This window comes from Mercenaria mercenaria, chromosome 6 (genome assembly GCF_021730395.1).
Source record: "Mercenaria mercenaria strain notata chromosome 6, MADL_Memer_1, whole genome shotgun sequence".
NCBI classification, from domain to species: domain Eukaryota; kingdom Metazoa; phylum Mollusca; class Bivalvia; order Venerida; family Veneridae; genus Mercenaria; species Mercenaria mercenaria.
Window position 1 is genome coordinate 23,848,433 of NC_069366.1, and position 24,048 is coordinate 23,872,480.

Genomic DNA, 24,048 nt, shown 5'->3' on the forward strand with positions numbered 1-24,048 from the left:
CATACATACGCTTTGTATTTAGAACGTGACCATTCCTCCTTGATATTTGTCCTTGCTTTAAGCTTACCGAAAAAAGCCAGTTTAATAAAGCTATTCTATTTAATAAATTCCTTTCGATAAAAGGCTGCTTTTTAAGAAATGATAGAGCTTTGCTTTATTAAAACAAAAACGAAATAATTGACCATCTAACCTAAATCCAGCTGATCTACAGATAACGTCAGCCGCACCTCTATTCATATATCCACATACAAACCCGCTTTTACCGTCTGTGCGATTGATAAAAATCTTTCCTATATTGTCACTGACTCCTTCTCTTAATTCGACGCTTTCTATGGTAAAGTCGAAGGAACCTAAATATAATACAACGAAAATGACACTGTATATTAAAGTTTCACATGTAAAAATAACACTTTAATCAAACTAACTTAATTCATTGGTTTGAGTTTATTTATGATATGTGTTATTGTCTAAACTTCATAAGTATCAAAACAAAAATGCATGATTCACTTAAACCTGATAGTGGTTGTTATGTTGAGGTATGGAAGACGCGGCGTCAAACGTATTTTCTAAGTAATTGCGTGTCACACAAAGTCTTAATACATAAATGGGCTCAGCTGATTTCAAAATAATCATATCAAGTTTGAATACTACCTGTTAATAAAATTGTTACTTTTTTAGTTGACAATGCGTATAATCTGTCAACAAAATGACATAATAATCAAATATAGGAATGAATAAAACCTCGTCGAAAATACGGATGCAGTTATGGACACCATGTGCAGTTTTTATACTCTAAATACAGATATACAGATATTTAACTGCCATTCATCTTTTGATTTACACTTGAATTATATCAAAAGGTGTTAATTATATATTTCTTATTTCATGTCATTTTAATTCCACATACTCATTTTGACAGGTTTCAAAATCAGACTGCCAACTTCTAAAAATGAACTGACATTTTGGTATCAAATTGGAACATATGTCATATGGATGATTGTAAGTATTTACATGGATCTCCTATTGAACAATTGCAAAAAGTACAAACATTTCTTAAAATCGTGTATTCAAAAAGTGTAAAGCAAGTTCTGGCCTTGACTACAATACGTAATATTTGGTACCTGTTAATTCTGCGTACATACTTGTCTATTTCCAGTTGATTTATCAGAGTTTCTCAATTTCTTAATAATAGCTCTAATTTAATGTAGCATCTTTTAATGTATTTTTAAGTATTCATCAAAATGTTCGCACAGGGTGAGTAAATATTCGCTATGCTATATATGTGAGTTTGTGATGAAGCTATCTCAACTTATGCAATATCAGTTAATTTCTATTCATATTTCTTAATCAGCGATAGAAAAATCGATATCAAGGACTTCAATAGAAGTAATTGAAGAAATATATTTGAGCCATGCCATGAGAAAACCAACATAGTGGGTTTGCGACCAGCATGGATCCAGACCAGCCTGCGCATCCGCGCAGTCTGGTCAGGATCTATGCTGTTCGCTTTCAAAACCTACAGCAATTAGAGAAGCCGTTAGCGAACAGCATGGATCCTGACCAGACTGCGCGGATGCGCAGGCTGGTCTGGATACATGCTGGTCGCAAACCCACTATGTTGGTTTTCTCATGGCACGGTTCATTTGTATTTTTGTGCTATCCTTGGTTTTGATACAGATATCATGCTCTAGAACTCATGTTTGTATTTCACGTTATCTTATGCACAATGAATATTTTAGCTATGTTTACTTCACAGTCTGGACATATCGAAAATACAGCACAATTTTCATTTGGAAACCACGTAGGGGAAGGACGAGAAAATACAAAATTAATGGTATCTTATTATAATACAACATTTTTGTCATCTGAAAGAAAAATGTTCTAAATGCAAGTGTTCTCTTATGAGACCGGTCTTTCGATCAATTGCGAATATCTACCATTAACCCTTAGCCTGCTGGCGGCAAAGAATTCTGCCTTTGCGACCAGTGCAGACTGATCATGGTCTGCACTGTTCGCTATCCAGTCAGTAAATTTTCAGTAAACACCCCTTCAAATGATAAATGGTACTGCCCAAATTAGAAGATGGACCAGTCCATTATAGAACTTTAGCATGGTAAGGGTTAATACAAAGAAATCGTCTCAGTTATAGCGTTGATCTACACTGTACGCTATCCATGAACAGTACTTATACATATCTTGAATAATAATACGAATTGATTAAACAAGAAAACATTCCCTGGTCTTACAAACAGACCATAATTGACTGTTAATATTATCAGAGCTAAGTGCTTCTTACTACTCATAATAATAAAGTAAAACACCACACACCTCTAGACACGTTTCGAGAATAGGTAACATTGAAACCAGTTCCAGGCGTTTTAGCTTTTACTTTAACAACATCCATTCCTCCGAGATTCAGTTCTGTTGAAAGCGTACAAATTTCCTGAACGGAGACTGAGTTTTTGTCTAAGATTTCTAAACATTGCTCAATATCTGTGAAACGAAGCCAGACACTGTATCCTAGAACAATAAAAAACTTGCATGATAGATTCATAAAGACAATTCATATAGAATAGCATACAAGCGCTTAGTTGAACTGTTAGGAGAAAACATGGCTTTTATGTTTCATTCCCTCGCCAAGAAGGCTATATATAATCTATCTCCGCTACATGTGGTACAAGTGTAAGTTGTTACTTAGTTGCAACAAAATAATCTAGCATTTAGCTTAAATACATGTAGAGCTGAAAACGGCGAAAATAGACAATACATTTAGACTACGCAGGCCGTCGCGGCAAGGTCGCGGCAACTTTTTTTGCAATTTTATAATTTATCGTATTCCTATATGTTGTTTTGGGTTATAATCTTGTCAGGTTGACCTGCCGTAAGTTAGAATATTGACTCTACAACACGCCATTCTTATCATGAGCCATGTATTACCTTACTAACTGGCCTTAAATGTAACAACTCCTTGAAATAAGTTAGAAACTTGGTATAAATTGAACCTGGCCTGGTGTAGAATATCCATTCTGTGCAAGTGTTACTTTTAGTCTTATAACCGTCATATGTAGTGCCGTAGTAAGACCTGACTTCTATTAAATCACACACGTCAGCTTGTAATACTGAAAGAAAACAAGAGCTGTCTGATGACAGCGCGCTCGACTATTCGAAGAATTGATTGAAGAACGGGGTCAAAATATTTCCACGGATATTCAGACAAAAGGAATAAATAGATTAGACAAACAATGTTCCTGTATTACTTTGATTTCGATAAGTCTTGCACTAAATGGCAATATATGAGCCAATTTCAAAGTCCAAAAAGGGCCATAATTCAGTCAAAATAGTTATGTACTCTTGCCTACAGATGGAAATCATAATGATAAACAAGTGTTCAAAGTTTAAAAGCCATATATCAAATAGTTTTGACAAAACATGGACTTGTATGAAAACAGAACCAATTTCAAAATCCAAAAAGGACTATAATTCAGCCAAAATAGATGACAGAGTTCTGTTCTCTTTCCTACAGATAGAGACTATAATACTAAACAAGTGATAAAAGTTTCAAAGCCATATGTCAAACACTTTACAAAAAATATGAACTGGTACAAAAAACTTAAAAAAGATTTCTAAGTCAAAATGGGCCATAATTCAGCCAAAATCCTTGATGGAGTTATGTACTCTTGCCTATATCTGGACATGGTGATGGTAAACAGGTGTTGAAAGTTTCAAAGCTTTATCTCAAAAGACTTTGTCAAAATATGAACTGGTACGAAATATTAACCCAGATTTCTAAGTCAAAAAGGGCCATAATTCAGCCAAAATCCTTGATGGAGTTATGTACTCTTGCCTATAACTGGACATGGTGATGGTAAACAAGTATTGAAAGTTTCAAAGCTTTATCTCAAAAGACTTTGTCAAAATATGAACTGGTACGAAAAACTTAACAAAGATTTCTAAGACAAAAGGGGCCATAATTCAGCCAAAATCCTTGATGGAGTTATGACTCTTGCCTATAACTGGACATGGTGATGGTAAACAGGTGTTGAAAGTTTCAAAGCTTTATCTCAAAAGACTGTCAAAATATGAACTGGTACGAAATATTAACCCAGATTTCTAAGTCAAAAAGAGCCATAATTAAGCCAAAATCCTTGACGGAGTTATGTGCTCTTGTCTATAACTGGACATGGTGATGGTAAACAAATATTGAAAGTTTCAAAGCTTTATCTCAAAAGACTTTGTCAAAATATGAACTGGTACGAAAAACTTAACCATGATTTCTAAGTCAAAAGGGGCCATAATTCAGCCAAAATCCTTGACTGAGTTATGTGCTCTTGCCTATAACTGGCCATGATGATGGTAAACAAGTGTTGAAAGTTTCAAAGCTTTATCTCAAAAGACTTTGTCAAAATGTGGACTGGTACGAAAAACTTAACCCAAGTGTGACGCCGACGCCGACGCCGACGCCGACACCGACGCCGACGCCGTGGTGAGTAGGATAGCTCTACTTATTCTTCGAATAGTCGAGCTAAAAAAATATAGCCTTATAAAAAGTAAAAAGACCTCCCAGAATAAATCTACCAAAATCTATGTCAGGTTAGGGAAACCCATGTGCCAATTGTCGTTGTACACAGGAAATTTTACACTTTTAGTTTCGCGTTTCAGACAACTGCTTCAATGACAGGGAAAGAATTTTTGTGCATGGGACAATGGCCCATCATACACAATTAATTATGTGACATTTAAAAATTTTATGTGACATTCAGAAATTTCTATGGGAAATTTGCCACTTGTGTGCTAGGAATTCGCACTGTAGTATGTATATATTTCAGATTAAAGAAGCTCTTAATTAAATACAAGTATAGCAACTAAAACTGTAACAGCTTAACAGCTTTAATGTCAATAATATTCAAAGCAGTTTACGTTTGATACTGGGTAATTTGGAGTTCGTTTACTCTACTTTCCTGGTAGAACTGAACAGTACTCCTTTATACCACTGATAATAAATGTAAGTCTTCCGAACAATGCTCTAATCATACCCTGGATAACATTCTTAAAAGAATTTTACAGCAATGTACATGTATGTGATAAAAGTAAAATTTGTCAACAATTAATACTTTGGAAGAAGAAGCAGACTAAGAGTACTGGTACATGAATCTGTCTTCTATGAACAATTATTTAAAAGCACAGAGAACTTTACGTGTAGCAGTAGACATCCACTCAGTTTTAGACTATGTATTACACTAAGAGCACAAACTGCTTGTTTACTTCTTATAAAAACTTCAACAGAAATAAATATATTTAAAAACGGGGTGTTGTTATTTTAATCGCAAGTCAATTCCTCATTACTGTTGATATCCTTTTTGTAAAACTTAAAGGTAACCTTTTTTGCCCTTTTACTAGCAACAATTTCCTCTTTCTTGAGGACAAATATTGAAAACTGACATAAAAATTAAAGTCTAGAATATAATATGTTAATACATGTTTTAAACACTGAAAACACTTTGAATCCCCACACTGGTTACATTCCTTTACATAAGATTTGCACTATTAAATAGTTCCATTCTTTTGCATTCAATACAGTCACCATGTGACACAGGGCTCATCAGCACTTAAAACTAATGTGACATTTTTTTATTTTTATGTGACTATGGCTCATGTCTCATGGGTTTCCCAGTCACTTTTGCTTTAAACAGTTTACATGCATATGAAAACAAGACAGTCTGAAAGGCAGCTAAATCCCCGCCACTGTTATGGATAGTGAAAGGGTAAACACTTGACCTTTAACTGTGACCTTGACCTTGAACTGATATGGCTGACTCATGAATTTTGCACAACGTCATGATCATAAGTCCCAAGTTTCATGAAAATCTTTCAAGGGGTTTAGGAGTTACAGAGCTCAAACCTTTGACACTGAGTTGTGACCTTGACCTTGAGTTGACATGGCTGACTCATGAGCTCATTTGACCCAAGTTTGATGAAAATCCTTCAAGGGGTTTAGGAGATATAGAGCGGACACGAAATGGAAGGCTAAAACCTTTGACCTTGAGTTGTGACCTTGACCTGTGACCTTGACCTTGAGCCGGCATGGCTGACTCATAAGCTCTGCACATCGCCTTGATGAGGGGTTTATTTGACCCAAATTTAATGAAAATTCTTCAAGGGGTTTAGGAGATACAGAGCGGTCACAAAATGGAATGCTAAAACCTTTGACCCTCAGTTGTGACCTTGACCTTGAGCCGGCATGGATGACTCATGAGTTCCGCACATTGTCTTGATAAGGTGATCATTTGACCCAAGTTTTATAAAATTCCTTCAAGGGGTTTAGGAGATATAGAGCGGACACAAAATGGAAAGCTCAAAACTTTGACCTTGAGTTGTGACCTTGACCTTGAGATTAACAAGTAAAATACCTAAAATACCTAAACTCCATATAAAGCCAATAATGTGCCTGTATTTATATATCAAAGTCGTAATTTATTACTTCTGACATGTTGAAATTTACTAACAAGTTTTGAGTAAACCGATGTAATACATTTACACATTTTAAGAGGCTCTTACAATTTCTCGGACTTATTGTTATTTGAATACGAACAAGACATGATCTACTCCTTTCTTAATTATGTTTAATCAGTGTGCATTTTTTTTTGTTTCGTTTAAGGCTGCTTCCAATGTAGTTGAATATCTTGTATAAAATACAGACAGAGATCTACAGAATCCTTGTTCATCTATAAAAAATTCATCATAACATGAGCCGCGCCATGAGAAAATCAACATTGTGGCTTTGCGACCAGCATGGATCCAGACCAGCCTGCGCATCCGCGCAGTCTGGTCAGGATCCATGCTGTTCGCTTTCAAAGACTATTTTAATTAGAGAAGCCATTAGCGAACAGCATGGATCCTGACCAGACTGCGCGGATGCGCAGGCTGGTCTGGATCCATGCTGGTTGCAAAGCCACTATGTTGGTTTTCTCATGGCACGGCTCAGTCAAGGTTACATCAAAATTAGGAGACTATGTTATCAGGAAATATACACTTCAATTTTAACGCAAAAACTCTATACGGTACCTATATTACAATATACAAATGTAGTTTAATGATATATATGTTACTAAGAGTTCGGATAAATATGACACGAATTAGATAAAATATACAAGATTTTAGCAACCAAGTACAACAACAGAGGACGAGGTTGAATATGTAATGAAATGTGCAAGATCCGTACATCCAATAGCACAGGCTAAAAGAGGAAAACATTCACAGCAGTAATATTTCTGTTATACAGACTTGTATGATTTACTATGTTCTGTACATTTTGCAAATTCAATCATTTGCATTTTTAGCCATGTTGTTTCAGGCCCGTACACAGGCAGTATAAAAGGCAATACCATCCCCAACTCCCGCCTTTGCCACTGCCAACTGTCAAGCTATTATCTTTTAGACTTTTAATACGACCTGAGCATAGGCGTCCTGATCGTACACTATCTTCATTTTGTTGCTTCTTCAACAAATTTTAAAAGTGTTGTTTACACTATACAATATCAAGATATCCAAGGTGACTACCTTCCCATTTTATTAAAATTGATTTTGAACGGGATTCTGTTTAAAATAAAAACGATAATGTATGTGAGAAAAGCTTACCTTGCGAGACCAACAACAGGAATCCTGCGTTATCCTGAGAACTTGAAACCAATGAAATATTCAAATTTGACTGATCGGGTAAATACGTATAGTGACTTGCATTGCTTGAACAAAGTCTCTCTGCATTTATCTAGAAATAATGTATGCCATTAATTTCTAAGTAAAACCAGAAGACGGATTGAAACTTCATGAAAACTGTTTAGATTAATCGCATTTTCATTCTATGAAAAAGCTCTAGCCTCATTTTGAAGGTTAAAAGTTAAATAAACTAAATAGGAGGAAACAGAGATCTGATAATGTTAACATATCAAAATTTCATGTTACCTCAAACTACATAAATAAAGTTTTAAAAAGAGATCTGATAACATATCAAAATTTCATGTTGCCTCACACTACATAAATAAAGTTTTAAACAGAGATCTGATAACATATCAAAATTTCATGTTGCCTCACACTACATAAAAAAAGTTTTAAACAGAGATCTGATAACATATCAAAATTTCATGTTGCCTCACACTACATAAATGAAGTTTTAAAACATAGATCTGATAACATATCAAAATTTCATGTTGCCTCACACTACATAAATAAAGTTTTAAACAGAGATCTGATAACATATCAAAATTTCATGTTGCCTCACACTACAAAAATAATGTTTTAAAAAGAGATCTGACAACATATCAAAATTTTTATGTTGCCTCAAACTACATAAATAAAGTTTTAAACAGAGATCTGATAACATACCAAAATTTCATGTTGCCTCACATTACATTAATACGGTTTCAGCTCATGCATTACAAGTGTAATAAAAAGTGAAAACATACAGGCCAAGTTCAAACTCAGCGTATTTTCCAAGACCAGTTACTTTCTATAGCTGAAAATAACAGCAACTGCAACACTAAACTACTTGATTTATTCATTGAGCCTGTCTGTTATTAGGTATCATGTAATGTTCCAATAATTACCCAGATGCTTTAGACTTGACTTTTCTCTACTTACCCCGATTTCAAATAAAATACTTAAGCTTGTTAACTGACTTAAGTACGTCAATTTGCCTAATTGTTTGCTTTTCTTAAGGAAGTAAAGATGCTAATTTACTCTGTTTGTTTGATATTATGATTGTCTAGTTAAAATATTTTTATTTCTTCTAAGCCACACTGGGCTTTTAAGGCTTTTAAGGTGAAATGCGCCTAATTAAAAGTTGTTGGGTTCCGTTTCGAAATTTTGTTTAATATAAAAATCAGCATATTCCTCATAGGATGCGTATTTTACCTTTTTGATATTTCTGTAACTTTTTTTTCTCTACAAACCTTCTAACACAACCATTGACGTCCATTTTTGATGAACCATAATTTCACGTCCGTCAGATTGTTTTCGTAAATCGTTCTGTTCAGTCAACAAGTATCGATTTGCTTGTTTCTCATCATATTTTCATTTAAAAATGTCTTTGAAAAGGTGTATAATTTGTGAAGATTATTTTAACGTTGAAGTCGATATTTACGTTAAAGTGACGTCAGAGCGACAAAAATGACGTTTAGTTTTGAATAAATTGTTCGCGTTAATTTTGTCTCATGTAAAATCCAAACGATAGAATTTGACAAAAAACTAACATGATGATGAAAACTTTATTTTCTGTCGATTGAAGGAATAAAATTATGGGGTCACCGAATTCATTTTCGCGTAAAATTACGTTACGCTACCCCTACCCCCAAATCACAACATATTTTAGTTTCGCTGTTTTTCTGATATATCTCTTTTCAAATCTTAGTATTTTACATTCTCATTCATCAGGTGTTCACTACAGGCGTGAAACGAATCACGGAACGTGAGAAAGAGGGTTTTCCTTTCAAAAGAGGTCTTCATAACTGTAAAATTGGCGACTTCATTGCGAAATGGTTTGAATATGCAGAATGTATAACATACGTCAATACGAAAACTTTGCTAAAATTGCTGATAATGTTATTTTTGAAAGTCGCTTTGAAATATACTTTCTATATGATAAAGCTTATTTTTTTCATATTTTTCTTATTCAAAGTGACAATAAACATGTTTTCCGTTGTAAAACACAGCTAACATGAAGAATATTTGCATATGCAATTGTGTTTATTGTTCGGAGTTTTCACACTTGAAACACAAACAGAAAGCATCATTACTGTACAATATCATTGATCAATATTATACAACAGATTCAAATATTCTAATGGTTGTGATTTCAGACGTAAGACCCTTGACTCAACCGCCCCTCCAAGGGTATCTTGTTTTTCTTAATATTATCCCTAACCCTCCCTAAGTACGCATACACTCACGCATGCACACAGACACGCACCTCCCAGGGTCTTACATTTTTACTATTTCGTTTCTTACTTCACCGCCCTAGTAACATCTGACCATAAGATAAGTTGACATGGGCTTGCCCGGTTAATTACCCGCACCACGCATACGTTCACATAATTTGACAGGCACAACCGCTGTTTTCTTTCTTTCTTTCTTTTGCCCCAATCCGCTTAGCTCAGTAGAAGGAGCCCAGATCTATGGATCGCAAGTTCGGTCACCACCTCTGATCACGTCTTTACTCTTTATTTCTTATGTTTCTAATATTAGGAAACAATATAATGTATGGAATATGTTTCTTTTATGTGTCTATGAATACAAGGATAACATTTTTACACACATCTCCGGAGAGCTGAAACCTCTTTGCAAAGGACAGTGTTTCTATCTAGCCAAGTTGCTAAATAAATGAACTTTTTCAGAGCAACAGCCTCCGTACAACAAATATGCTGTTTTCCCGCGGTTATTCAGGAGGATGCACTTTATTCGAAATCGGGGCGCTCGACTACTCTCCAAACAATCGAAATAATTCCAAAACGTAAAATTTGTAATAAAGCAAGATAAAATAATGTTTACTCGAACATGATGTTATAATAAAATAAACGCTTTCTAAATTTTAAAAAGTTGTAATAGCACCTTTTTCCGAGTTATGTGTTATGTTGAAATGCATATTTCTCATTTTCACCTACGTTTTACTTTTTTCGTACTGTGCCGAGGTTGGCCAGGTTATGTTTACCCCAGTATTATTTTCTGTCGTTCCAATCTGCTTCATTTAGAAGACACCTATATTAACTAATAAGATATTTATGGCATATATTTATAATGTAGGCCTATATTTGTTTGCTTTATGTAACAATTTTTACGCATAGATAATACGTCACGGAAATAGCTGCCTCTGATGGAATTCTATACAGGTACGTGTTGAGATAACTCAAAGAAAGGATTTTCATTATATTCTGTCGTGTGTTGTTTTTTTTTGTGTGTGTGTTTTATGTTTTTTGTTTGTTTGTTTTTTGTTTGTTTGTTTTTTTGTGTTTTTTTTTGTAAATATTAACAATGTTATGCGCATCGATACATGAGTTTTCATGTATTATTATTAACTTGCGAGATAAATCATTTCACTTGTAACGTTGAATGAAATTATTAATAGTTGTAAAAAATTAAATTCTACTTAAAATAGTTTAAAAATGAGTTTGTCTTGATCACGAGAATCACAAAATCCATTGAATTACGCATATTTTTTTATTTGGGGTAGTAGTAGAGTAATGTACTTCAGCGCAAAGGGTAATGGGGTGTTGATTTTGTCGCATTCTCAAATATTAAGTATAATCTAAACATAAAAATTTAGAGTTCTACAGAGAAATTATTTCACTAATGTAACCGAGTTTTAAAGGCTATTTTGATTTAATTTTACTAGCAAAAATAAAATAGTAGAGTTTATCCTGAAAGGAGGAGATACATGAAAAAATACTCAATTGCGCTATCCTGCGATTTGGGGGTAATTTTTCCGCGAAAATGAAGTCGGTAATTTTATTCCTTCAATTGACAGAAAATAAAGTTTTCATCATCATGTTAGTTTTTTGTCAAATTCTATCGTTTGGATTTTACATGAGACAAGATTAACGCGAACTTTTTATTCAAAACTAAACGTCATATTTGTCGCTCTGACGTCACTTCAACGTTAATATTGAGTTCAACGTTAAAATGATCTTCACAAATTATACACCATTTCAAAGACATTTCTAAATGAAAATATGATGAGAAACAAGCAAATCGATACTTGTTGACTGAACAGAACGATTTACGAAAACAATCTGACGGACGTGAAATTATGGTTCATCAAAAATGGACGTCAATGGTCCTGTTTGAAGGTTTGTAGAGAAAAAAGTTACAGAAATATCAAAAATGTAAAGTACGCATCCTATGAGGGATATGCTGAATTTTACATTAAACAAAATTTCGAAACGGAACCCAACAACTTCTAATTAGGCGCATTCCACTTTAAGCTCTGATATGTATGCACAATCAAAGGTAACTTTCCAAAGCGGCCTTTGTTATTACATGAATTTGGTGTGCCACATGTGTTTTATGTAGGCTTGTGCGTCTTCTATACATTTTGTTATGTCTGACCACAAAATATGGTGACAGATTGGATCCAGTTTATGCAGATATGGTTTGTTTTTCACTATAAAATGATTAAGAAATAATAAATCTCATTTAGTGATTTGTCGCTGAATAAATCATTGTTTGGAGTTCAGATGCGAAGGAATTATATAATAATACGTATCTGTATGACAAACAATGATTTTATCCAAGAGCAAATCACAAAATGAGATATATCATTTCGATTCTAACACATTACCAAGGACTTTAAAGTACAGCCTTGACGGCATTCATTAAATAATTTCAATCGGTTTCTTTCCCAGTGCGCCGCTATGCCGTTTAACGCTTGGCGTAATAATTGTGATGTCAGGACAGTGAATTGTTGTCCATGTATATTAATTCACTGTTTTCAGTCTTCTTTGTTTAATATGAAGATGAATCGAATAGTGTTAGAATAATATTTAAAGATTTCAGAATTTCACAAGAAAGAAACATTACCATTAAATAGCTGATACTGCAGTCTTCGCCTAGCGTTATGTTTTCTACAGTTAAATTTAGTATGTAGAACGGTGATGCCTTTATGTAATAGTTACAAGGTGAAGAAGAAGGAGCCTGGTTTGGATGATTCTCTGAACGCAGTCGTATAGACGCTGGCGTGTCATTAGTCCCGAGCGTCATATTTACTTCACATCCTGAAAATATTTTTAATATCTAGTGATGTGTTTCAATGCTGCTCATTGCAGTGCTGAAGCGTTCTACAATGCATGTCCGGAAGAGATGGTCAGTTGAAGCGAACTACAAAAATACGCAAAAAGATTGAATGTCCTCTCGCATTTAGTGTATAATATGAAATTATACTAATTAAAGGGAAGGTCAAGTTTTTCCAAGGTTACAAAATCTGTAGATTAAAGATACTTGTCATTCAGATCGCTTGAATCCGGTTTATAACGTACTCTGTAATTTACACAGGCGTTCCACAACTGCAATGAGTCATGGTAGATTTGCTTTACTTTTTATTATCCTTTCTTTTATTTCATGCTCTCGTTTGTCATTGTTTTATTCATGCACACTGGTAGACGCAACTAAGGCATTGATAATCAAATATATGAGCCGTGCCATGAGAAAATCAACACAGTGGGTCTGCGACCAGCATGGATCCAGACCGGCCTGTGCGTCCGCGCAGTCTTGTCAGGATCCATACTGTTCGCTTACAGTTTCTTTAATTGCAATAGGCTTTGAAAGTGAACAGCATGGATCCTGACCAGACTGCGCGGATGCGCAGGCTGGTCTGGATCCATGCTGGTCGCAAAGCCACTATGTTGGTTTTCTCATGGCACGGCTCATATATGACTAAATCTGACCTATGGTGACGGTCCATTTGTTCATTAATAGTTCATTCTCAAGTACAAGAAGTATATCGTGACTCTCTTATTCGTTACGGGACTATGTCAAATTCTTACTTACCAAAGACCTAATCACAGATAGTGCTTGACTCCGTTTCATTCAATCATTGCTATAGTTATAGCAATAGGATTTGGATCAATTATGGCTGAATTGGGTTTATAACAGTGATAGCTGGAACCTGGTATCACACAATATATAATATTTACATGTAATAATTAAAGAGGACGACTCTTTTCAGAGCAAGTACTCGTTTTAAAATATTATGGGTCAATCAGAACCAACTTCTATAAATAGTACAAATCAAAGCACACATCTGCTAAGCTGTATATAGTTAGATATATGGCAATGACATTTCACCTTTAAAGAAGAGATGCAGGTTCGAGCATAAGGGCTTTGCATTGAAGTTATACCTTTACGGGATGGTCGAATACTATAGATACTTCTACATACGATAGCAAATATAAGCTATAAATAAGAAAGCCGAGACACATAAATTTGTACTCTACTGAGACAGTAGGGGAGTGCCCACCTACTGACGAGGTTCAGCGTTACAGGTAAAGTATAGCCAATGTATCGGGTTTATATCTATGTGTTATTTGAATGCTATGTATAATGCTATGTATGATAGCATATAGGCGCTAAGCATTCAGGATTCAGGACAAACAAACTGATTTACACAGTCTGAACATCAATGCGATAGGACTCGTTTTTTGTTGACTAAAAAACATCGTCTCAACAGAACTTCAACAAAGGGACCAGTCAAGTATAGTATCTCCAGCATATACGAGTTTGAACTAACTTTCATCAACTGAAAATCGTTATTTTAAATCATTGAATGATTTGTCTGATCCCTGAAATTATCTAGCTCATAATTAAAATCATTTACGTATCATTGATACACGAATCATTTAGGCGAGGTAGCCGAGAAAAATTCTATATGTATGAGATATGAAGGTCACAACAGCTCTACATTTAAACAAAGAATATTCTATTTAGTTTGTCAGCTAGTCTAAGATATAGTTATCTTAGTAATTGGACCCATTTCATTGCTTAAGATACTTAAGGCATGGGCACTGCTCTGGTTCTTGACAAAAATAACAGAAAAAGGATCCTGAATTACTCTCAAAAGCGAAACAAACTATAAGAAATCGTGTACCAAATGCCATATAAAGACTTACCGAGCCACATTTCTGTACAGTCCGGCGAATCTGTTAACGATGGTAAATATTTGCAGTAATAGTGAAGGTCACTGTTGTTATTACTCACTATAGCGAACGGCACCTCCATACAAACATCGGCAATTTCTGAAATGTAATAAAATGGAATGTAGTAATACCGACAATACCGACAATTGTGAAAATTAACAAAAATGTCTCTTTTCACTGTAGGAAAGTCGAATGACAAGAAGAATAAATTCTGAGTCGGTTCTTAGCTGAAATGATAAAACATATTTAAAACATAAGATGTTGGAGGACAGCAAAGCACTGCTTAACATGGCTTTTCAACAGTTGTCAAATGAATGAATATAAAAGTCGAAAATGGGGCATGATTTGTAAAACTGCAAAACAGGATTATGGTACCTGGAAAATGCATGTCAGCTCATGACAATGGACAAGTGTGTGAAGTTTTCATCCATTCCCATTAGTAAGTACTGAGATATCAGCTTGCATACAAAATCTTAACAAAAACAGCCAATTTAAAACTGAGCATAATTCTGTAAAAATGCTGAGCAAAGTAATGAAACCTATAGACTGTATGTCAGATCATCACTGTGAACAAGTATGTGATGTTTCAATCCATTCCCATGAGTGGGTACTGAGATATCAGCTTACACAAAAAGATTTAACAAACACTGCTAAGTCGAAGAAAGGTAAACTTTTGTAAAAATGCAAAGCAGAGTTATGGAACCTGTGTACTACATGTTACAGTGAACAAGTGTTTCAAGTTTCAATCCATTCACATAGGTGACTACTGAGATACCAGCTTACATATAAAACCTTAATTCAAAGTTTCTAAGTCGAAAAAGGGGCATAATTTTGTAAAAAAAAAATGCAAAACGCAAGTCAGTTTTTTTAGGTAAATATTGTGTGAAGTTCCAATCCATTATCAGTGGTTACTGAGATACCAGCTTACTTACAAAATATGTCAATTGAATTGATACTGAAGCTTTTAAAAAGGGGCATAATGTTATAAAAATGCAAAACAGGGTTATGGAACCTGCACAATGCTTATCAGCTCTTTACGATGCACAAGTGTGTGAAGTTTCAATCCATACCCATTAGTGGATACTGAGATACCGGCTTACATCGAGAAAGGGACATAATTTTGTAAACAAAAAAGCAAGATAGAGTCATGAAACCTGTGCAGCGGAAGTCAATTTATCACAGTTAATCAGTGTGTGAAGTTTCAATCCATTCCCCCAGAGGTTACAGAGATACCAGCTGACATACAAAAACTTTACCAAATCGGAACGCAGACGCCGACCCGGACGCCGACGCACGGGTGAGTCCAATAGCTATACCTATTCTTTGAATAGCCGACCTAAAATGATGATACAAGAAATATCAAGCACAAGACCCTTTTTTTTTACTTGCCGAACTGTCTTTGTATAAACTAGGAGATAACACTTAGCCTGCTAAATTTCAAAAACTGACTGGTCCACCGTTTAATTTGGGCCATATCATTCATTATTCGAAGAGTTGTTCACTGAAAATTTACTGATTGAATAGCGAACAGTGCAGACCATAATCAGCCTGCATGGATGTGCAGGCTAATCTTGCTGTGGACAGGTCGCAAAAGCAGAATCACTTGTCGCCAGCAGGCTAAACTTTAATCAAAGTCTACATTGCAAGAAACAAACTGATCCAAATATGTACAGCTACCTTAATACTTAAGATATATGTACCCTGACAATGTTCCCTGCATACAGGTTTGACCAATTTTCCAGACTGACACCGACTGGTATGAAGACCACAGGCCAGTTCTTTCAGAGGATTAAAACAATGGTGCTGTCCAAACACCTTCGCCCTTTCTAACAAATTTTGTAAAGAATAAAATACTTCGGAGACTCGGCCCATTGTTTGCGATCCTGATGCAGTTGGCACTGTTACACGTCTATAACCGACTGATTTACAAAACATCTCGATTTCACTGTTTCCAAGGGTCTGGCAGCCGTCATCTTAAATGTTTATACAACAACAGTCTAAATTAATATACATTAGCACATGTAAAGTTTGCAGTTCATTGTAAGTCGATAATTCATTTATATACGAAGTAATATGCGTCATGTGCTAAATGATTGAATCCTATCATAATTCTACTGCCTTAAATGCATGCATGAAGATACAATTTTTAACTTGCAGAGTATTTAGACTTCGAAATAGATTGTTTTGTGTTGTTTTTTCTTCGGAAGTTATGTACATGAAGAGAATACTTAGTCATGGAAGTATAACACGAATAAAATTACCTTCAATCTCAATCCTTGTACTGTCCTTAAGAAAGTTAATAGGATAGTAACCGATGACGTCAGCAACACAGGTAAAATATTTCCGAACATCAACGTCAGTGACGTCGTTTACCGTTAAGTTATAATATGTTACACCAACGTTGTCGTTATTCATTACTATTTTGAACTTTGTTTGGTCTTCCTCACCAACCATTATGTCGTTTTGTCTAGAAATTTCTGTGTCGCCACTGAACCAGCTCAGGATCAGCTGAAAGGATAACTTGACATGTAGTTATCAGCATTGTCAAATAACGTGAAAGTATTATCATTTCTTACTCTCTGGTGTAAAGTTCATTCAAAGTTTTTGAAAAAGCAAAGTTCTGCTCAAGCTGAAGCTATAGGTTAACGGCGTGAGTGGCGAGGCTTATATCATTATGCTTCTAGAATTTTATATACTTTACTTACTTATCTATACTTATACATTTCAATTTGCACAACACTGTTGTCTAGCAGTACAAGTCTTCAAGCAGAAAGAACACCTCACATATTAACATATAATGCCGTATAAGTGTTACACTGGTGCAAGTAGGAACATGAGCTATAAGTAACATCCCAAATATCAAGAGTTTGAAAATAGATAATATATACGTCATCTTACTTGCGAAACGTGGTAGAAGGGAGAGAAAGTTTACGTAGGTAAAAATTCCCTCCTTGACTTAATAACCGAACTCCTAGACAAGCAAGGCTTGACATCAACATTATGGGACAGATCGTTCAGGAGTACTGTAGCATGACGGGAAAAAAACACGATCTGAAATTATTCGTACCAAAATGAACATTGAAGTGGCAAAGGGTTATAGGGTTAGTATTTCTTGAAGGAGTATAGAAATACATTGGAACATGTAAAACGAAAATATATTGTACCGTTTCTATGCTATTCAACCTCCCCACCTCAAACCTAAACTTGGCTGTGTATTGGAAACACCGAAATAAGTGGAGTAGTCACTGAAACATTTATATTGAACGCACTGAAGCCATCTTATGGTAATGCAAGGTGACAAAAATGGTGCTGCGTATTCAAAAGGTGGGGGGGGGGGGGGGGTCGTGTTGTAGATCAAAAAGTATGTTGTGATGTAAACTTGAAAGTTTCGATTAAAGTAGAAAATCTGAACAAGAACTTTGTCAAGATGGCATGCTCAGGCAGCAAGCCTAAAGTTTGCTGGATAGCAAGTGTCGTTTTTTTTAACAGTGGTGTAACGTTTACTTTTCCGATGTGAAGAAACTTTGGAAGGTAAAACAAAAGGATACCATATACATTTAAATGTTTATGGCCAGTATCTATGGATAATTGGTTTGGCCTATACCAACATTTCTTCACAAAGGCAGCTTTTACGAAAAAAGTGGAGATATACGAGAAAGGATTTATTGGAATTGGCCATATAATATATTGCTTCATAAAATTTTATAGCCCTTTAGCAGAGAATTTGTTAGAATAAGTACTGCTGTTATTTGCTTCTTTTGTAAGGTCAAGTGTGTTTTCTATAAACAATCCAAGTGATTTTTTTTTGTTCTTTGTTTTCTACTTTTAATTAGACTAGTGTTTACTTTTTTTTCAATAGAGAAGGTCCTTTTGACTGTGTCTTTTTAGGTAATTGGTGAAACTTCTCTCCAACACTGATCGGTGTGAACCCGTCTGCCGATTTTCTTTTTCTCTGTTGTATGTCATCAAACGGTGCATAAAAACTTGCTTAACGTCTGTGAAATGGCATGATATAGATTGTCTGTTACTTTCATGCATCATCTGAAACAAATACTGCACTCGCCGAATTGCGAGTTCTATTGATATAACATACGTAACAGGATTTCCTTACCTTGTATTTTGGGTCATGATCAATAATACACGATAAGATTAAGGAGACTCCGAACGATACCGGATCCGGCTTATTGATATAAAGCTGTGGAAAATCGTCTGAAATAAGAAAAAAAATTCGGTCAATACATTTAATGCTTTCTATGCATTGATAAAACGTAAATCAGCAGTAGTGTATTCGACTATTTTGAAACAACATATATTCTGTCAATTCTGGACAGATACAAATATACACAGACTGTAGGATATTTCACGATTTAAAACAGAATTGACGAACAGTTTGATATAATTGGAACGTTTCTTTCTGATTCCTGTGATAGTATTTTGAAGAGACTTTATCCCCGAATACCTTCGTCTCATTACATGCTAATTTTGGCTAAAGTTTCGTTCGAATATTTTAAATTTTCTGTCAGATATTCAGCAAATGACCTTGTATTTTGTTTTGAGTGAAAGTAACATTCACCTCCTCAGAATTCAATTTATTCATATCAGATCGAATTATTGATGCTGAATTTGTTTTCAAAATAACTCCCTGAAGTTACTGAGCTACAGGTTATATACTGAAATAACATAACTTTCACAACATTTGAATAAAAAACCACAATCTTCAATGAGTTATCCAGGAAGAAATGTACCTGGTAGAGAAATCTGCGTAGTTGTTGATGCGTTGGACGAAAACCCCCATGGTGTCCAGGCTTTTGCAAATAAACAAAATAATAATAATAATACAACACAGATCAACTCAATATTCTACCAAAACATTATACAATGTGTGTGAAAAAAACATCATTCTTAATGAAGATTTACTGTTAATTGCAAAACGAAATATAATACTGGTACTGATGATAAACTCGGACAGATGATAAAGTCGAGTTACCAACTGGTGTAAACAAAAACAAAATTGGTAAATTTTCTGCATAAATAAACGACTTGCATTTGTCTGTTTAAAAAATATTTGTCCAATATTATTGGGGAAGAGGATGATTTTCGCATGATCACTGTCAACATATGAAGGCCTGACGTTAGGTCACATTATTACTTGATCCGGAATGATTACTGCAGCATTTTTGGGAAAGTTTCAATATGATACTATGAAGAAAATTTTGTAAATGGCCAAATGGTAGAATTTATCATCAGTCAACGTTCGTACAGTCAACGTTTTACATATCCCTTTCTGGGCCTCACTTAGTGTGAGTTTGCTTACTAAATGTAAATGTAAATTATGTCAGTTTTTCAGCAGTTGTTTAGGTTTATTTTGATACCAACCATTGATAACAATTTGCAATGTTTCATTGAGAATTTATTGGATTAAAATATGGCCCATCTGTTTGTCATGTTTATAAGTCTTTATCTTTATTTACCTTCCATTTCAATAACACAACTGCACACATGAGTTGTTTGTTTGTTGTTTAACAAAATTTAAAAGCGGAGATAGATACCACCTGTTGTTCTGTTCCACCATGGTACGGTTGAGACTTTTTTTGTCGTCTTATTTGTATACCCCCGTCGTTTGGTAGTACGTGTCCATACTAATGTTGGTGTTGTAGCCCATGCTGGTAAGGTAGTGCGTTCTTGTGTTGTACCAGTCGTTCTAGAATCGGCACTAGGGGTCGAAAATGGTGCCGAGTAAGTAGTATTCCTGGGAGGGTATGTAGTATTCCTGGGAGGATATGTAGTATTCCTGAGAGGGTATGTTATATTCCTGGGAGGGTATGTAGTATTCCTGGGAGGGTATGTTATATTCCTGGGAGGGTATGTTATATTCCTGGGAGGGTATGTAGTATTCCTGGGAGGGTATGTTATATTCCTGGGAGGGTATGTAGTATTCCTGGGAGGGTATGTTGTATTCCTGGGAGGGTATGTTGTATTCCTGGGAGGGTAAGTAGTGTTCCTGGGAGGGTATGTTGTATTCCTGGGAGGGTATGTTATATTCCTGGGAGGGTATGTTGTATTCCTGGGAGGATATGTAGTATTCCTGGGAGGGTATGTTATATTCCTAGGAGGGTATGTAGTATTCCTGGGAGGGTATGTTGTATTCCTGGGAGGGTATGTTGTATTCCTGGGAGGGTAAGTAGTGTTCCTGGGAGGGTATGTTGTTTCCTGCCATGATGGTGTCGTTGAAAATGTTGTTCTCAGTTCTGTAGTAATATTATAGAAACAAAACATTCAAACCCATGTCATTTGTACAATAGTAAGTACACGTACCTTCAATAGTGCAATAACATATTCTTTACATCTTCGGAGAATTTCTTTTCAAATATGTCCTGTCTTTCGTTACAGAACGATAATTTAGACATAAATTAATTATTTGATACTGGGTACGTAATAAACAGGTTATCAACTTTGTATGTGGATATATGCACTCGTTTTTTTTCGCGGATAATATTGCGCTCTTAAGGTCGCGCAATGTAACCGCTGCAGAACTCGTGCATATATCCACATACAAAGTTAATAACCTATAAATATCATCATAACTATCTACGTTGAAGACACTGAAAATCACGTAAGGAATAAGACTTTCCTAGCAATTTTTTTCCATGTTTTCAACACAAATGCTTTCTGATTAAAGAATACACTACTGCTTCTGTAAAGCGACGTTCTCATAAATGTTTAAAGAAAAAGACATTACGGCTTTTTTTAAAAGATTACACAAATTGTAATCCTGCACGATTTGTTAAGGTCGTCGTCAAAAAACCTAAGGAATATCGCTTGTGGAGTAGGATTCTCTTTCATATCAGGAGGCCATCCAGCTTACTTTAAGCATGTCGGTGGTTCTACCCAGGTATACACTTGTGTCTGATATAGGGCCTCAAATGGAACCTTGCGTATTCTGACAACGTAAAAAACTAGTACATCGCATCACGACATTACATTGTGTCCCTAACAAGAAGGAAAGGAAAACCCATTCGCAAAACAAATTTCTTACCTTGGCAAGTCAAATCATAGAGGTCGATGCTTTTGATTATGGCATAATGCCAATAAAATGCTCTGTTCGATTGTGTTTCAATTGTAACACCTTTGTAATACCCGGGTGCAATATCCACTGGTATAACAAAGTCACCATAATATGAAGTGTTTTGATATAGAATTGTATACATTTCACCATCATAAGATGATATTCTAAATTCTAATTGTCTGCTGTCTCCGATATCAATGGTAAGACAGCTGTCCTTGGTTATATTAACTTCCGGTGACGTAATGTATGCTAGTTGAGACGACATTTGCAATCCTGTCAAAAGATAAAACTTGAAAGATAGAAACAAGTGCAATACATCAACCGAAAATATCGCATCTGAACCATTGTTTTCAGATAGTTTCTCGAGATTTTTTTTAATCTTTCACTAAAAAGCAAGTTTTGAAAAAGAATTATTGTCATTTATCAAAATGAATGCAAGGAGATCCTACAATCAGGTCCCAATATTATGAAAAAATTAAAGTAATTAATTAGTACAATGTACTTAGTTAAGTCAGTGATTTTAAAATCCTGCTTTTGCTTGTGTTATTGTTTTTCTATAACAATGTATTTATAGCTAAATTATACCATGGTTAGTAGTATTTGTCTGCAATACTTATTTCAGTAATGCAAAACGATATTACATTTTAAGCAAGATATAACGAACTTAAGTGTTTGTTTAAGTATATTTCTTATTTCTATACTTCATTTTTTGTAAAATTCAGATCTATTCAGTTTTGATCTATGAAATAGTCATAAACGGGCCTGATATAGAGGAAAAGTCAACATGGAAGACAAACAAGCAATTGAAATATCAGACATAACTAATTATCAATAACTTTTTCGTGAAATTTGGACCAGATTGTTATAATTATATATACCTTCAGAATTTGTAAATCGTAAAAAGGAGGTATTGTACTTATAAAAGACGAAACAAAATGTGTCAACAAAATGTAGTACTTATTTCGATATGGGCTCAGAACGTGTTTCACGTATAACATAAGAATATTTGTACCATGAGCATAATAAATCTGACGAGCATTATAGAGCTGGTACCCACAATCCCAGTTCGACCCTCTTCGAAAACTGCAACTCACGTCTGGACCTACACAAAATATAACGGAAAACAAAACTGATCAATGTCGTAGAAATTCTTTTATAAACGAAGACAGTGCCTAACATAGGCGTAGGAGCCGGGTGGAAGGGGGACTGCTACCACCAAAGCTAGAATAGGGGACCGAACTATAGTCCCCCCCCCCCCCCCCCCCAATATTTTGGAAGAGATATAACTTGCAGACTTATGTAACGTTTATTTAGTATCATATAATTCTTTTAAACCCGATTTCTGATTTGCATTTGGCCTTTCCTTGCATTCCGAGTTGTCTCTTTCCGTAAGATGAGTATTAAAACCACCGTGTTTGTTTGAATATATTTCATAAAAAGAATATAATACCGAGCGCATCACTACAATTCCGCTTTGAGCGTCTGCAAAAACGATGTAAGTAATACGGCGTGTAATGTGTTGCAATATTATATCTTCTATAATTATTGTGTATCTTTATATATTCATTTAATGTCTTAAAATATTTATTGTAAAACAGAAATATTGTTTTTAATGTTTCATATATTTTTCTATCTTTTGAAATATTTATTGCAAAACTAAAAAAAAAATATGCAATGTGACAAAATATTTATTCAATGTTTTCAAACAAATTTGTTCAATCCTACAATAATTTTTCCGATGCAACTATAATAATTGTATGTAAAACATAAATATTCATTCTATCCGCTAAATTTAAGGTAGTTCTGCACGTTAGGATCGATTTTTTTCTACAACTGAATGTAGAATTTCATTAGACTCTGATTTTTCAAAACTTCCGAGTATACTAAGAAAATTCAGCAAATAAAAAAGATAGGGTCGTATGCTTGATTTTTTGCTAGACTGATTTGAAAAATTTCAACCTCGCGCAATTTTTCATAATGGGAGTCTATGGGAAAAACGCAATTTTCATAACATTTTCGCGAATAGAATTTTTTCTACAACGTAGATTTTAATGAAACTTCTCACAGTCGTAAATAAACATATGGCCTATAAAATTTAGTGAAATAAAATGTATAGGTCCGTGTGTTGAATTTTTAGATAACTGGCTATGATTAAAGTGAACCGCCTATTTCAAGCTAATTAACGTGTAAGATGTTTTAATATCATATACTTTTGCTTTAGAAAGATAGTAACAGTGCCATTTAAATACATAGTCTCTCAGGTTGCCCTTAACTCATAAAGTGATTTTCGTTTCCGTACGCCAAATC

At 34.8% G+C, this 24,048-nt stretch overlaps 2 protein-coding genes across 3 annotated transcripts in view; both read right to left on the bottom strand.

The window, feature by feature from the left end:
* The window catches only part of LOC123549407 (uncharacterized), a 113,510-nt gene extending 91,501 nt beyond the window's left edge, over window positions 1-22,009 (bottom strand). Inside the window, exons 1-12 of one of the 2 annotated variants that reach the window (XM_053545414.1) lie at window positions 21,712-22,009; window positions 20,228-20,923; window positions 19,421-19,480; window positions 18,787-18,884; window positions 16,937-17,183; window positions 16,376-16,648; window positions 14,649-14,774; window positions 12,565-12,758; window positions 7,636-7,765; window positions 3,003-3,119; window positions 2,329-2,520; window positions 191-350 (exon numbers count right to left, since the gene is read on the bottom strand). In XM_053545414.1, the coding sequence (XP_053401389.1) occupies window positions 191-350; window positions 2,329-2,520; window positions 3,003-3,119; window positions 7,636-7,765; window positions 12,565-12,758; window positions 14,649-14,774; window positions 16,376-16,648; window positions 16,937-17,183; window positions 18,787-18,884; window positions 19,421-19,480; window positions 20,228-20,923; window positions 21,712-22,006 (2,588 nt within the window). In that variant the 5' untranslated portion in view covers window positions 22,007-22,009. Of the gene's footprint in view, window positions 1-190; window positions 351-2,328; window positions 2,521-3,002; window positions 3,120-7,635; window positions 7,766-12,564; window positions 12,759-14,648; window positions 14,775-16,375; window positions 16,649-16,936; window positions 17,184-18,786; window positions 18,885-19,420; window positions 19,481-20,224; window positions 20,924-21,711 lie in introns of both variants that reach the window. The other variant, XM_045337473.2, reaches the window with a different exon arrangement.
* A 148-nt stretch (window positions 22,010-22,157) lies between these two features.
* Window positions 22,158-24,048, bottom strand: part of LOC123549403 (uncharacterized) — a 137,630-nt gene continuing 135,739 nt past the window's right edge. Inside the window, exons 59-60 of the mRNA XM_053546709.1 lie at window positions 22,754-22,843; window positions 22,158-22,186 (exon numbers count right to left, since the gene is read on the bottom strand). Of these exons, the coding sequence (XP_053402684.1) occupies window positions 22,158-22,186; window positions 22,754-22,843 (119 nt within the window). The remainder of the gene's footprint in view (window positions 22,187-22,753; window positions 22,844-24,048) is intronic.